Source organism: Malurus melanocephalus, unplaced genomic scaffold (assembly GCF_030028575.1).
Source record: "Malurus melanocephalus ecotype Western Australia unplaced genomic scaffold, MMel_1.1 scaffold_103, whole genome shotgun sequence".
Classification (NCBI taxonomy): domain Eukaryota; kingdom Metazoa; phylum Chordata; class Aves; order Passeriformes; family Maluridae; genus Malurus; species Malurus melanocephalus.
The window spans coordinates 414,514-428,268 of record NW_026623335.1 but is presented as its reverse complement, the minus strand read 5'-3'; the positions used below and the strand labels follow the sequence as shown (position 1 = coordinate 428,268).

Sequence of the window (13,755 nt, the reverse complement as noted above, 5' to 3'; positions counted from 1 at the left end):
GACCTCTGTCAAAGCTATTTTGAATCACAGAAGCAATTAATTACTGTGTGGAATTCAGTAAACTGGCACCTTGGGAGCAGCGAGGGTGTTCTCAGATGGATCGACCTCAGTAAATATTTATATGTTCTTTGCCAGCACTTAACGTGGGAGAAGTTATAGGAAATCTAAGGTGGGTGTGTATCTGTAGGAGGAAGATCATTAGGGTCAGGCTGTTCTGTTGCCCTTTTTCAGCAACACACATGCCAGTGTCCAGCCTTAAGAGAAACATCTGTGCTTGCAGAAAGTCAAACTTGGGTCCTGGGGAAGGCAGACAACATTCAGTGCAAACACACCACAGAGACAAGCCACCTAAGCTGGGCTGTTTTAACTGTRCTGCTCCAGGAGTTATTTTTAAGAGCAGAACTAGGGCTTTGAGCTTTTTTWAAATCTCTGTTTTAGACAAAATTGTTTGCAGCATGATTAAATGCAGTGCCTTGTAAATGCCAAGCTAGCATTTCTGAATTGGTATGTTCAGGAGAAAAAATAGAGACAGTTTTGCTAAACCCACAGTGAGCCTCCAGGAGCTCCCAAAGCAGCTCCCTAAACTCTCAGAGATGTTGAAGGYCTCTGGCAAACAATCCCTGCAAATTGTGCTGTGGCAGAGCAGGGCAGCCCTGCGGGTGTTGGCAGCATCTCCTCGCTGCAGCCAGCCTGCTCTTGGCCCTCCTGGCTCCCTGCTGCAAGGCTGTGGGAAGAAACACAAACCCTGCTGCCTCTTGGCAGCTGAATCTTGTGCTGCAAACCACCTTGAGTGGCAATTCGGGCTAAAACAGCTGAGAGTGCTRGCCTGGAGTAGCTGATGCTGCTTTCCAGGCTTTGGAGAAAATGTGTTGCGGAAGCCAACTTCAGTAGCTCAGTGAGCTTTAGCTCACTGCCAAAACCCCATGACTCTGTGTATTCCTCTTCTCTTCAGGCCCATGACTGGATGTACATCCAATGTACTTGGCTCTAGGGCAAATGCCAAGTCCCTAACTGTAGGGAATGGGTCCTGATTGTGTGCATCTGTATTGCTGCATCTTTTTCCCCAATTCAGAAAGCCACTGCTAAGGCTGTGTAAAGGTTTGTGACTCCCCTGAAGTTGGGCTAAAATAGCTTCCATGAAGTAGATGTGATGGGCAAACATGTAACAAGAAAAGARGGCAGGGGATCTTGGGGTGCGGGTTAACCATGGGGAAGGTTAAACCAGGGAAGAGGGATGTTTGGTGTGTTGACATTTAGGAAAACAAAGGCTGAGGCTCGGCAAGCGAGGGGGAAGAGCTGTCTGCATCCGCCTTGGATGGAGAGCAGCCAGTGCTCCACACAGAGTGTGAATCAGGTGACTCCGACCAGTGAGCTGAGTTTTTGGGGGTAGTGTGAGAGAGGACACGTTCATAACGTGTTTTGCTTCATGTAGCTTGTTAAGCAGCTCTTTTTTTCCACCCTGTGTTTTCTTAAACTTGTGATTGCTTGCAGCCTTCCTTCCCACTCCTGTTTTCTCTGCCTCCCTTGCCTTCTCCCCTTTCCTGTAGCAGATTTGGGTAAATTGTGGCTGGGTTTGGAAYGTAGCATCATTTTGCCCACTCAGTTGTGAATAGATCAACTCCGCTGTGAAATACAGATGGTTTTCCTCTAAACAAACCATATATTTTCCACTGAAGAACAATGAAGTTGTGTTTTCAGGTACTTTAGTGTAAGCCTTTGATCACTAAAAGTATCTTCTCATTTTTTTCCCCTCATTATGACCAAATCATTTTGAAACATCTCATGCTAGAAATTTGATTCCGGGCTGAGCCAGGGACTGGAAAGCTTCATCCGAAATAAACCACCACACCCTGGTTTCTACTGGGTATGTCTGGTTTGARAATGGAAAGCTTGAATAGAGAGACTCGCCTCCGTTCTTGCTACCGCGTGCTCCTGGAAGGGCGAATGTTTATGCTGCAGCAGGCTGTTAACCAGCTCTGTTCACCTGATTAAATCCGTGATTGAAGAGAAGCTATTGAAAGTCTGAAATGCAATCCTTGGAGTTTAAAACCCAACTGCTTCTAAAAACAACTCTCTAATCTTTGGTGGTTGGGAAGCTGGGTTTGAGGTGCAGGGTTTTTTTCAGCCCTCAGTGTTAACTGTACCCAGCTGTACTGCTGTGCTGCCCYTAATGTCAGTTGGATGTGCTTTTAGTATTATAGTTTTTCTTTTGAATAAATATTTGCGTATGTAGTTCCCAAACTTTGGCGGGGGGGTGCTGGAGGGCAGAAAAAGAAAGGCTTATTCAGAGCCAAGGAAAAAGTCACTAAAAATATTTTTSTATCCCAGCTGCAGCATCTGGGGAAAGCTGCACTGGGAGGGTGCCCTTTCAAGCCATGTTGGGGGCACCGAGGGGATGTTAAGTCAAAAAGTCCAGGGCAGCAGGAGGCAAAAACATTGGCCTGTGGCATCTGCCTGCTGACAGGAGTGCCTTTGCTTGCAAATGAGGGCTGTGAGGGAGAAGAAGGCCCCTGTGGAAACTCATGGGAGGAAAACATGGATGGAGACATGGGCTCCCAGCTGCATGGCTGAATTTGCTGCCATCTCTTCCTCTCGCACTTAGCATCGAGTCCAAAGCACAGAGCAGCAGCTGTAGCTGGTGGCCAAGCCAYCCCGCTGCAAGGGTGCTTTCTGTGGCTGCTCTGCTGAGCTCCAGCAGTCACCTCAGGTGGGACAAAATCAGTAGCCACCCATCAGGGTGGATCTGTGCAGCCACCTGGAGTTGAAAGGCCCCTCTGTCACARCTCAGCTCCTCCGCTTGCTGTGGTTCCAGGTGTTCACACACCAAGCCACCTCTCTTTCCAAATATAAATGGGAAATTCCACTCRCTGTCAAAAGCTGTACTTTGTGGAAATCATCAGGAGAAAGCAGCTTCTGCATGGTTGAAAGATTCTCATACATTGTGCCATGGCAAGGGAGGAGGTTTTTGGACAGGGCTTTCCATCCCGTGTACTCAATCTTCTCTCTTATGGGCACTAAGGAGCAAGAGAACAGTGAGAGCATGTCAAGTGCTCTGTCATGTGCAGAGAAGCAGTTTATGGAAAGGAGAAAWGTGTTTTCTCAGAGCATGGTTTGTAAAGGTCCACAGGCAGAGGTGGTGCCATGGGTCACAGAGATGCGTGGGGCACACTGGGGGTCAGGCACAGAGAGGAGAGAGGATGTAGCTTCCCTTTCTATGGGACATCTTGGCTTTGAGGCTTCTGCTRACTGGTGCAGGGCACAGGATGATGACTGAACTTCCTGGGGCTGAAATTCCCTCTCCCAGCAAATGTGTGCAGTCCGAGCTCCCTGCCTAGGGTGCACATGTTGGAATGCAGCCAAGGAACCGGGGTTAGTGTGAGCACCCAGTGGGGGTTCAGCCTTTGCTGGGCTGAAGGAGCAGATTCATTTTTAAGARGTCCTTTTACTGAAGGTGTTTTCCAAGCACTTTAAAGACAGCTGAAGTAATTATAACCGAGTCACTGTTACTTGGGTGTAAGTAACTCCATTCCCACAGGCAGCTTAAAAGCTTTGGATGTCCCTCAACACCCTTATCCTTTTGGCTGCTGAGGGAGCTCATCARTTCTCACTGCTGAGCCCCCAGCAATCCTCTGCCTGTTTTATTTTCTAAATTMTTTTTTTGTTCTTTTTCTTTTAACAGATTACAACAGCAGTGACTTAAAAACAGCGTGCAGAAAGCATGARCTTTACGTTAGCTTCCAGGACTTGGGATGGCAGGTGTGTGATGTTTCTCTCTGGGTAAACCAGACGTTTTGTTATGAAATGTTATCTAAACAGTGTCACGGTAATTCCACTCGAGTCTGCCATTATGCCTTAAAATGTCCCTTGTGCCTCCTCACTAAAACCAGTCACAGAGAATGGCAAATAAATATTGATAGTTGTGACATTTGATAAGATCCAGAGAAAGCTTGATACTTTATGGGATTCAAGTATACAGCCATTTTCTGTCACTCAYGGGAGTCACGGTACGGGCAAGGCCTTATATCTGTGTACCTCTAATGATAAGAAAAACAATCTGATGTTAAACAGTGAWTTTAACTATTTTTTTTCTACTGATCACCCTGATTATAGCCTTGGCCATTGTTTGAAATTCTCCACAATCCCTGCCCCACAATTAGCACAGCCTGCGGTAGGTAGGCTGAAGATTGGGTTTAGTTGCAACACCATCAGGCCTGAAAGGTTTTTAGAGTATGTTATTTAGGACCAGGCTACAGTGCAATCAAACATCACAATACAAAGAATGCCCTCACCTTCTCTTTTGTAGGTTTTTTGTTTCTTTTTTTTTTTTTTTGTTGTTGTTTTTGTTTTTGTTGTTGTTGTTGTTGTTGTTGTTGCATTCTTTCATTCATCATTGTGAGGGAAGTCCCATTTCTATCAGCTAATATTTTTACCAGGTTATAATTCAGGATCCCAGGGCTGTCTCTGCTGCTTTGGTAATACCCAACACATGAAAGTCCTCTTTCAGCTAATGGGACAACAGCATTTTTTGTAGCTTATGTGTCAACTCCAGCCCACTGGCTGCAGCCATGGTTGTGTGCTGACTACATTCCCCATTACTTGTGAGTGGCTTTTCACTTGTGCAGAATCTTTCCACCTCTTCCTTTTCTCACTTGCCCTGCTTTTGGGCAGGAAGTGGATTCCAGTAGTGAAGTTCATGATMTTGAAGGCACTGCCTTCACCTTTCTGGTTGCAGAAAAGTAAAATGCTGCCAAAGGAAGGCCACGCACAAGGCTCATCACAAGAGYTGGAATCCAGGTGCTATTTGTTGTAGGGAGATGATCAAGGCAGGGCAGAAGCCCCTGCAGTTGTTGGGCAGTCATGTTTCCTTCAGAGCAGACTTGTTAGCAAAGTTGCACCAAATGTCTGGATGTTCAGGCCTGCTTAGCAAAATTCAGGCAAACATGAATAATTGTTGTCAGGTAGAGGGGAAATCGTTAAGAGATGCATGAATGTGAAATGTGCCAGTGCGTCCTTTTGCAGGGTGACCTGCAGAGCCCAGCACCAAGGGAGGTAAAGTGTTTACTGTTAAGGGGTGCTGCTTTTAATTTTCCTTTGGCTCTTTCGTGTCAGCAGCAGACAAGCTGTAATTTTTTTATTAGCCCTTTGCTGAAGAATCCCCTTTTTGCCTGGCATGGCACTCAGCTTGCCACCAGGGCCACTTGCTTGCACACACAACTCAGATTGGCTATCCTGCCCCTCCTTTAGGAGTCTGGCAGATTTGGAGAAGCTGCTGTGCAGCTGAGATTTCCCACAGTGTCCTTAGCAGAGCGGTGTCCCTGTTTAAGAGGGTGTAAACTAGGTTATCTCTGAGGCAGCTCACCAGTGTTTTACATTCCTGTTGCAGAGCTCCCTGGTTGAATTGTGCCTGTGTGCATGCTTATATGTGGTTTTCTCCATGAGGGGACACCAGCCGTGGCTGTGACTCAAACTAGGAAAGGTAGCTCAGGGAGAGGGCCTAACCTGCAGGAAATGTTGGAACATAAAGGCCTCCAAACCACAATTCTCACAATGCAACCCAGTGAGGGGTTTAGGGATAAAACCCTCCTAGTTCATGGCAGTTGAGCTGTACATAGATCTGCACCATTCTTTGTACATTAAAATCAGTGTGTCCATGGAAAAGTGATGGCCCACAAAAAGAGAAAAAAACCCAACTGAAACCTGAGCAGTTTCAGTGAAAACACATTTTCACCCTCAAGGAAGAAGTTAGTGGAAAATTTTCAGCTGCTCTTAATTGCATGCAGTTGTCTGTTGAACCACATTCTGTTTGTTTCCCTAAAAAGGACTGGATAATCGCTCCAAAGGGCTACGCAGCCAACTACTGTGATGGGGAGTGCTCTTTCCCACTCAACGCCCATATGAACGCAACCAATCATGCCATTGTACAAACTCTGGTAAGTCTCCAGGCAGSTCAGTGCCRAAGCACCAGGTGAATTTGTAAACAATATACCAGTGTCTCAGTTGTGTTTCCTTTCTTGGCAACAGGTTCATCTTATGAATCCCGATTACGTTCCCAAACCATGCTGTGCACCTACCAAACTAAATGCCATATCTGTTCTTTACTTCGATGATAATTCTAATGTAATCTTGAAGAAATACAGGAATATGGTAGTAAGAGCTTGTGGATGTCACTGACAAACAGTCTTCATACGGACTCCGTGATGCTGCCATGAACTTGGATACAACCCTCCCTGCTTTCATGACCTTGGGAAAAAAACATGTGGTGAACCACCCTTCAGAACACCATGTATGTGCCTTGTGGGAGGACGGGGTGTGGGGACCACCCCCAGGCTGTGAGCAAACTGTTGGACTTCTTACAGACTGACCCTGCACCATGGTGGCTGCTCAGCTCGGCAGCAGCAAAATGCCCACACGCTTTATTTATCTGGGATGGTCCTAATCTCACAGGGCAGCTTGGCCTGTAGCAGGTGCTTGGACGTGTGCTGCAGTTTTACCAGATGGGCACTCAGCACCCAAAAAAAGGGAGGTCTCTTTTTGGGGGCGGAGAGGGAAGATGAGGGGGAGAGGCAGAAAAGCTAAAGAAAGTGGTGTTAGCACTTCAGACACAGAGCATACATCTCGTGCAAGATCTTTTTGGCCAGGACCACTTACTGCACCTAGACTGTTAGTCTCCTCCTGACATCTGTCATGACAGTGAGCATCTAAAATTGTGCCAAAGCAGATGTTTCAGTTCTCTTATGCTCCAAGAACAGTTCAACTCTGATCTTGCAAGCGTAAGATGGCTTGGCTACACCCTGTGTTAGAAACACTACCGTGACCTCAGACCCTGGCCAGTCTTCCCAGTTCACCATCTGACTGAGCAATAAAAATTTATACACTTGTTCTTATGCACCTTCCTTCCACTCCCCATGTGGARCTGCCTCATCTACTACCACTTGCCCAGGAAGGAAGTCAGGACACTTCTACAGCTGTAATTCAGACGKGAAAGCTTAGGGGCCATTCATTCTCTAGCTGGACCGTTTGTTTACAGGAAGACAGAATGTCAATATTTGCAATCTTTCTCTTTCAACTCATGCAACTAACAAACTGGTATAAAGGATATGCAGCATAGAACCATGGTTTGTCTAGCAGAAGCTAATAGCAAATTGTTTTGATCAATATTAWACTGGTATTAAATGCACTTACCTCTACTTGCATTTAAAAGGCTTCTTGTAAATACAAGCTATAATTTATTGCACTTGTCACTGTATATTCATTGTGCTGTATCATTTATAGAAAGACTGCTTTTTWAAAAAGTTTTTATTTAGAAAAAATCTCAGTGTAAACAATTGTACCACTTTGATTTTATACAAGAAACTCATGAGATTGTGCTTCACTAGAAAGTTGTTAAAAATGTAATAAAGGCTTCCTGAAAGGCAGAATTACACACATTGATCAAATACATCTGCCAGTACAACACTTWGCTTTCACTGTGGCTTTTTCACCTTCACACATTTTCAGATCAAACAGAATCAAAAGTTCTGGACAGACAGTGAAGAACAGGAGAAATTCACTGGTTTAAAAGTTCATTGATGTTTTGCCTTTTTTTTTATAAAAAAAAGAAAAGCAGCCCAATTTACTCCATATGATGGACAAAACCCAGCATCTTGACAGATTAGTCAAATTAGCCTGTAGCAATCCTCATTCCATGAGTTCCTATGCACATGAGACAGCAGAATTCAGTCCTTGGTTTGCTGTTGCCTTTGTATTGTGACAGTCTCTGCAATGTAAATTCTTTGGCTTTCAATTAAGTCTAACATCTTACGGAACATCGTATGCACCAAAGAATAGATTCATATTATAATCCAAGACACCACAAAGTGTGTGGTCCTAGCATTCAAACTTATCAATGCTTACAACCTGGAAAAAGGTTAAGGCTCAAGAAGAGGGGGGAACTATTTTACACTACTGTAGAACAGCTGAATGGGAAAAAAGAAAAGTATTAAAAATTGTACTACTTGTTGATGTCTAGGTACTCTGACTAAGGAGCAGGTCAGCACAATRTCTGGATTCAGGCAGGGGGAGGAAACACGTCATCATCTCTGGAGTCTAACTGACCATTTACCATTAACAGAGCAGTTATAACAGCACCTATTTTTTCACTCTGGCTCTAAAGAAGTAGAGCATAGTTGTGCCTCTGGAGCTGGATGGCAGCAGCCTGTGGAAATCCATGTGAAACGTACACTATGGCATCAGTAATGTTCAGGCACATGTKACAGTACCATCACTCTCATTATGGCTGGACCTCCCATGCTGAGAGGATTAACAGGAAATAACCAGTTCATGGTGGCCTGGTATCTTCCAAAGGTGTGTGTGCTTTCAACCTTTCAGCAGCTGTATTAAGACAGATAGGGTTTAAGGACATTTCTAKAGGCAAAAGTGACTCAACACAGCTGTAGCTTTTGCCTTTCTAGTAACGGTAAGCAGTTTGTAAGGATTATTAAATTGTAAGATCATTTAACCAGATTTAACCTGAAGACAAAAATATTTTACTGCTACCCTTCAGTTGGGTTTTTTAATGTATTTTGGTCTCAAAGGAAACCATTTACACTTCATTGCGGGAATGCAGAAATGCAGTGCAACTACCAATGCTGAAAATATCTTGATTTGCACAGTAACTACTTGTTAACTTTCCTTCACACACAGAGTGGCATGTCTCTAACACACACACAAGGGGAAGATACCAAAGTTTAGTACATTCCATTTCCTAGAAACAAAGAAACARAAAAAGCCCCACCCCCCAAATACACTATTTGAAAATTAGCGAAGATAGAAATCCCTCAGCTACTGTACAAAGACAGCCAGGGACAGAGCATCCAGACTTTTATTACAATTCATCCCTTGCCTGACGCAAGACAAAGCTATGCAGTGATTCAAGGTCTCTCGTTCCGTTGTGTTCACTGACTTTCTTTCCACCTCGGAAAAGCAGAAGTGTAGGATAACCACGTACCTTCAAAAAACACACGTAAAAAAGAAACTTGCTATTAATGTTCAAACTTGTATCCATCACTCATATTTACCTGATTTTGAAAAGCCATCAAACCCCTCTAAAACAGTAAGCCATTTTAATTTAGAAAACCATACCCACAGCAGAACTTTCAATGCCAACCTGCATTCTGAACATTTTTAAGAGAATGGGTTAACACTTGTTCCTCTAGGCCCTTGAAACAGCAGCTCCAGCTCTGTCTTCAAATRTCTGCCTACCAGCTCTTAAAGATGTCTTTTTTCTAGGAACAGAATCTGGCATGGGATATCGCAAGACTGCCCCTATGCTTGCAGAGAGACAGGCTTACTCAAGCAGGAACTCTTCAGCTTTGTCCAATATGAGAATGATCAAGTCTGAACAAACCGTTCAGGAAAGAAATKGTGTCACCAGCTGCCTCTTTTTGGCTAGCAGAGACCACAGCTGTACAACGACTAGACACCTGGAATGCAGGAGCCAGTTGGGCTGCACGCTTGAGCCTCCAACATTTGGTACAAAATACTGTCCCAKTCATTTCAGAACTTTCACACTTACAGAAAATCTGTTGCAGACGTTACGTTCCACAGTGCAGTCTACTTCTGCTATTTTGACATCAGTCAAACCTGGAAATTGCTCTTTGGCAAGGTTCTCCCAGGTTGGAGCCAAGTTCTTACAGTGACCACACCTAGAAACAAAAGAGGGAGATTTGTTTAGCAGATACACTTTCCATTTTATCTCTACTGTCTTGCTGCAATTGCTGTAAGTTTAACTAGCTGCCTTTCCTATCCCCCAATGATTTGGCCCTCCAACTCCCTTGCACTGTCAGCAGATGAGCTAAGAAAACAAGTGATTTTATTTAAGTTAAGCACTGAAGTACTTTCTCGCCTTTGTTACCCTTGCCTAGAATGGTATTCTAGATGTCAATGCATAAACATTTTACCCCACAGAGGAATATGAAGCCAAATAAAGACAAGCACAGAGAATATTTAATTGGGGGGGGAAAAAAGGTCTCTTGGAAACAAAAATGCTTTTAGGAAGACACAGAATGTCTGTAGTACAAATAAAGTTTTCAGGTAGCATATGCCAGTTATGCCAAAGCTACATWGTCCAAATTTAATTAGTTAAATGAGATTTTAATTTCCCTATTAAATTTCTTCCAGTTCCTAATGGCCTCCTTGACCAATGCATAGTAAAGCATTCATTTTGTTTATATTTTGAACTTGGCTTAGCCAAGTTCCTAATGTGAACTTCTTACTGACTTTAAGAAGAATTCCCAAAGCACTTTAAACTTTAAAGCTGCATTGCTCATTCTGTTCTAATCCAGCTGCACCTTAATTGGGTTATTAAAACAGAACCATAATTGCCTCAAGGCTGGATCAGAGCATTTACAAAAATAATGAGAGATGTCTCAGCAAAAGTTTTCTTAATGCAAGCCAGTGGATATTTAAGCCACCTTGTTAATACACAGTGACAGTATAAAAGCATTTCTGACCATGCACAAAAACTACTCTAGAACAGGATGATTTTGTKCTTACTATGCAGGTTAACATTAATATTTATCCAAAACTAACTGAAAGACAGAACTAGAAAGCACACATAATAGTGTTTGCTGAGCCCTACATAAGCTAACCCACTTGGAAGAGAATATGGTCATTTATATGCAGAGCACTCCAGGCAGTCACAAGCCTGACTTTCAGAGCTAAAACCAGGATATAAGCTACATAAATATAGGAAGCATTTTCCTAAATGGTGGCTTTCTGAGCATTGCAGCCAGGCAACACTCATTGCTACATCCTGAACCACTGTTTCTCAGCCTGCCATCCAACACTGGTCCTGTCTGTGAGACCCAGCAGAATTCCATGAGCTGAGGACATGGTATTGTTAATAAAAGCTGATCAAAAGGGGAGCATTTTGTGATCKCAAACTTTCCCAAAAGAAGTTGCCCCAGATAGCAAACTAGCAGATATGCCAGCAAGCCCTCGGTTCAGAAATCAGACTGGAAGCTGCTCTGAGCACAGATGTGAATTCAATTTCCTAGGCAGTTCTGCTGGTGGGGCTGAAGCAGCACAGGCACAGAGTCAATCTAAGTCCCTCCCAGAGTACAGAGGGGATAAAGGCAGTGAGGAAAGAACAGCAGATGATGAGGGGTGTGCGCGCTGTGGGCAGGGTATTTCTGAACACGTTGGCGGCAGAAACTTGCACACATCCAAAAGCAGGTCCTTCAGATGGAAGAGAGCATAGATGTGGCTCTCAAGCAGCAAACCACTGTGGTGGAAAGGGTGGCAACACTGGAAAAACCTGCAGCATTGAACTTACATGGAATGAAACGTTCCCAGGCACTTCTTGTCTACAGTAAGAAACACATCCGTGCCTACTGTCAAAGTTAAGCTGCAGTATTTTGATATGCCTGACCACATCTAAATATAGATTGCAATTTGCTTGTGTTGCTTTGTAATGGGGCCTTTTACACCCCAAACAAAAGATCTTTCTATATGTTACATACTGTGTTAATAGAATGCTAGTGATTAAATCAGAGATGTCTGTCTTTCACACAGTGAAGTACACCATAATTTTAATCTCTCCCCTACATTAGGCTTCCTTCTGTTGGCTAAAACACCAGCAATGGATGAGCAACCTGGCATGCAAGTTTCATTAAATTCAATGGAGGCACAAGTAAGGTTATTCTGTAAACCAGAGAGAGAACCATGAAACTTTTCTTTCTTTCAGAAAGGGAATAGTAAGAAAAAGGGGGAAATACTTGTTCTACAAGTTTGTAATACTGAGGTCTTAACCCAGCTGGGGTGCCAGGCTCTGCTGGATAYAGCAGTAATGGCAATGCCAGACAGGATGTTAACTTTCATTTCCCCCTCCAATGCCTTCTGTTGGATGTGTACATGTACTCCATCTGCATTGTACACTTCTACCTTGGGTTACTCTACAAACATGCCAAATGAACATACACTCTTTAAGAACATCTTATAATTATTACTTGTGCAAATTACGTTTTTGACAGTTACTTRCAGAGTAACAGGCAATTAATTAACCATTGATCAACAGCCTGTACCAAAACTCAGGTGCTCAAGTAAAGCTTCCAAGCGAAGTTGGAGAGGGTCCTAAGGCCAGCATCCTCTCCTTTCTCAGCATTGAGATATGGTGATATGCTGTCCTCACCTTACCCTAATCCAGGGACAGGAGCATGCTGAGCCTGTAAAAAAAGCTTGACTCTCCTTGTTACCCCAGCATTACCTGGAGAAAGCTTCWGTGTCAGCCTTTCCCCCGAAAGGCAGCTCAAGAGAGCTAAACCAGTCTGAACTTTTTTTTGCTACAACTCTTGCCAACACACACACACAGGCAATTCTTCAGCTAATTCACAGTTTAGATTGAGACAACAAATACAGTATTACAGCTCAAAGACCTACAGCAACTAATGCACTCAAATCTTAGACAAACAATAATCCTGAACAACAACAGTTGCAAACTTCTTACCATGGAGCATAGAATTTAATAAAGGTGATCCCCCTAGCAATGGTTGCATCAAAGTCTTTTTCAGAGAGAGAAAGCACTGCAGCCTGCTCCATAAAAAGAAAAGAAAAACAGAGAAAAAAATGTCAAAACTTTTTACATATACAACATCAGCCTACTGAGCTTTTACCTACCTAAAAGGGAAACTGAAATTGGAAAAGATAATATTATTGGTAATATAAACAAGAGTAGCAGCAGCAGACCTGACTTAATTCTCAGCTACTCTCCTTCCCTAGRGAGATGCAGAAAAAAGTGTATTTTACACTGAATCTCATCCAAAACTGGAGAAACAAAGCTTTCCTATTTTCAGAGGATTTGCCTGTATCCAAATTTTCAGTCAAGGTAATAAATCACTTTTATTTTAATGCACAATRTTTCAAGGAACAGCACTTAGAGGAATTGGCTTCAAGCATGTAATGGCCATCTGATATTTTAATCAGGTATTGAAGGCACACGAGTGATGTCTCAAGAGCTGTTCTCCCTGTTCTCTCTGTCCCTGCATTGCATGCACAGAAAAAGACTGTTACCAAAACCACAGATTTGCCTGTCAAGATGGCATCATAACATTACATTTGCATGAATGCCAGTAAGTGTTCTTGGTAGTATCAGGAGCAAGGGAATGATGGGAGGACAGCACATTGCTTATGGTCTCATATGAGAGCATGGACCTGAAACTTCATTTTTTGTGTGAGACCCTTAAGGGTGGGATGGAATAAAAACGAATAAATAAATCTCATGCCTATAAAAGCTTCAAAATCAAATGAAAGCAAAAGAAAAACAAGATCGCAGCTGATCATACTATCAATTCTATTTTAACCCCAGTAAATTTATGAAGCCAAAAAAAATTTGAAAATCCAAATTATAGAGTACCTTTAAACACTTCTGTAAATAATTGTTAGTTCATGGAATTATTTCACTAGGATGAAGTTTTATTTCCTCTAAATAATTATTTAGAAATTAAAAATTATACTTTAATACTTTCTAATTTCTAAACAATCAGAAATAATTAAATGAAGTATTATTTGGCAAAAAAAWTCCCCAACAATCCTTTCCTGTTTGTGTGTGTGCTTGTGAGTGCAAGGCAGAAGTGGAAATTTGTGTCACATGTGGTTTGTGTTATTTCTATAAAAATAGAAAGACAACTAATTATTTTCGGCATTGTAGTGACACCAGCTCATTGGGATCATCCAAATATGAGGTCAAGTAAAAAAAAAAAAAAAAAAAAAAAAAAAAAA

General features: G+C 42.8%; 2 protein-coding genes across 3 annotated transcripts in view; one reads left to right on the top strand and one right to left on the bottom strand.

Annotated features, from left to right (window-relative positions):
- Positions 1 to 8,986, top strand: part of BMP6 (bone morphogenetic protein 6) — an 89,380-nt gene extending 80,394 nt beyond the window's left edge. The window contains exons 5-7 of the mRNA XM_057369116.1: positions 3,680 to 3,756; positions 5,820 to 5,930; positions 6,022 to 8,986. Of these exons, the coding sequence (XP_057225099.1) occupies positions 3,680 to 3,756; positions 5,820 to 5,930; positions 6,022 to 6,171 (338 nt within the window). The 3' untranslated portion in view covers positions 6,172 to 8,986. The remainder of the gene's footprint in view (positions 1 to 3,679; positions 3,757 to 5,819; positions 5,931 to 6,021) is intronic.
- TXNDC5 (thioredoxin domain containing 5) overlaps positions 8,847 to 13,755 on the bottom strand; it is a 21,400-nt gene continuing 16,491 nt past the window's right edge. For both annotated transcript variants that reach the window (XM_057369117.1, XM_057369118.1), the window contains exons 8-10: positions 12,485 to 12,567; positions 9,554 to 9,683; positions 8,847 to 8,986 (exon numbers count right to left, since the gene is read on the bottom strand). In XM_057369117.1, the coding sequence (XP_057225100.1) occupies positions 8,864 to 8,986; positions 9,554 to 9,683; positions 12,485 to 12,567 (336 nt within the window). In that variant the 3' untranslated portion in view covers positions 8,847 to 8,863. The remainder of the gene's footprint in view (positions 8,987 to 9,553; positions 9,684 to 12,484; positions 12,568 to 13,755) is intronic.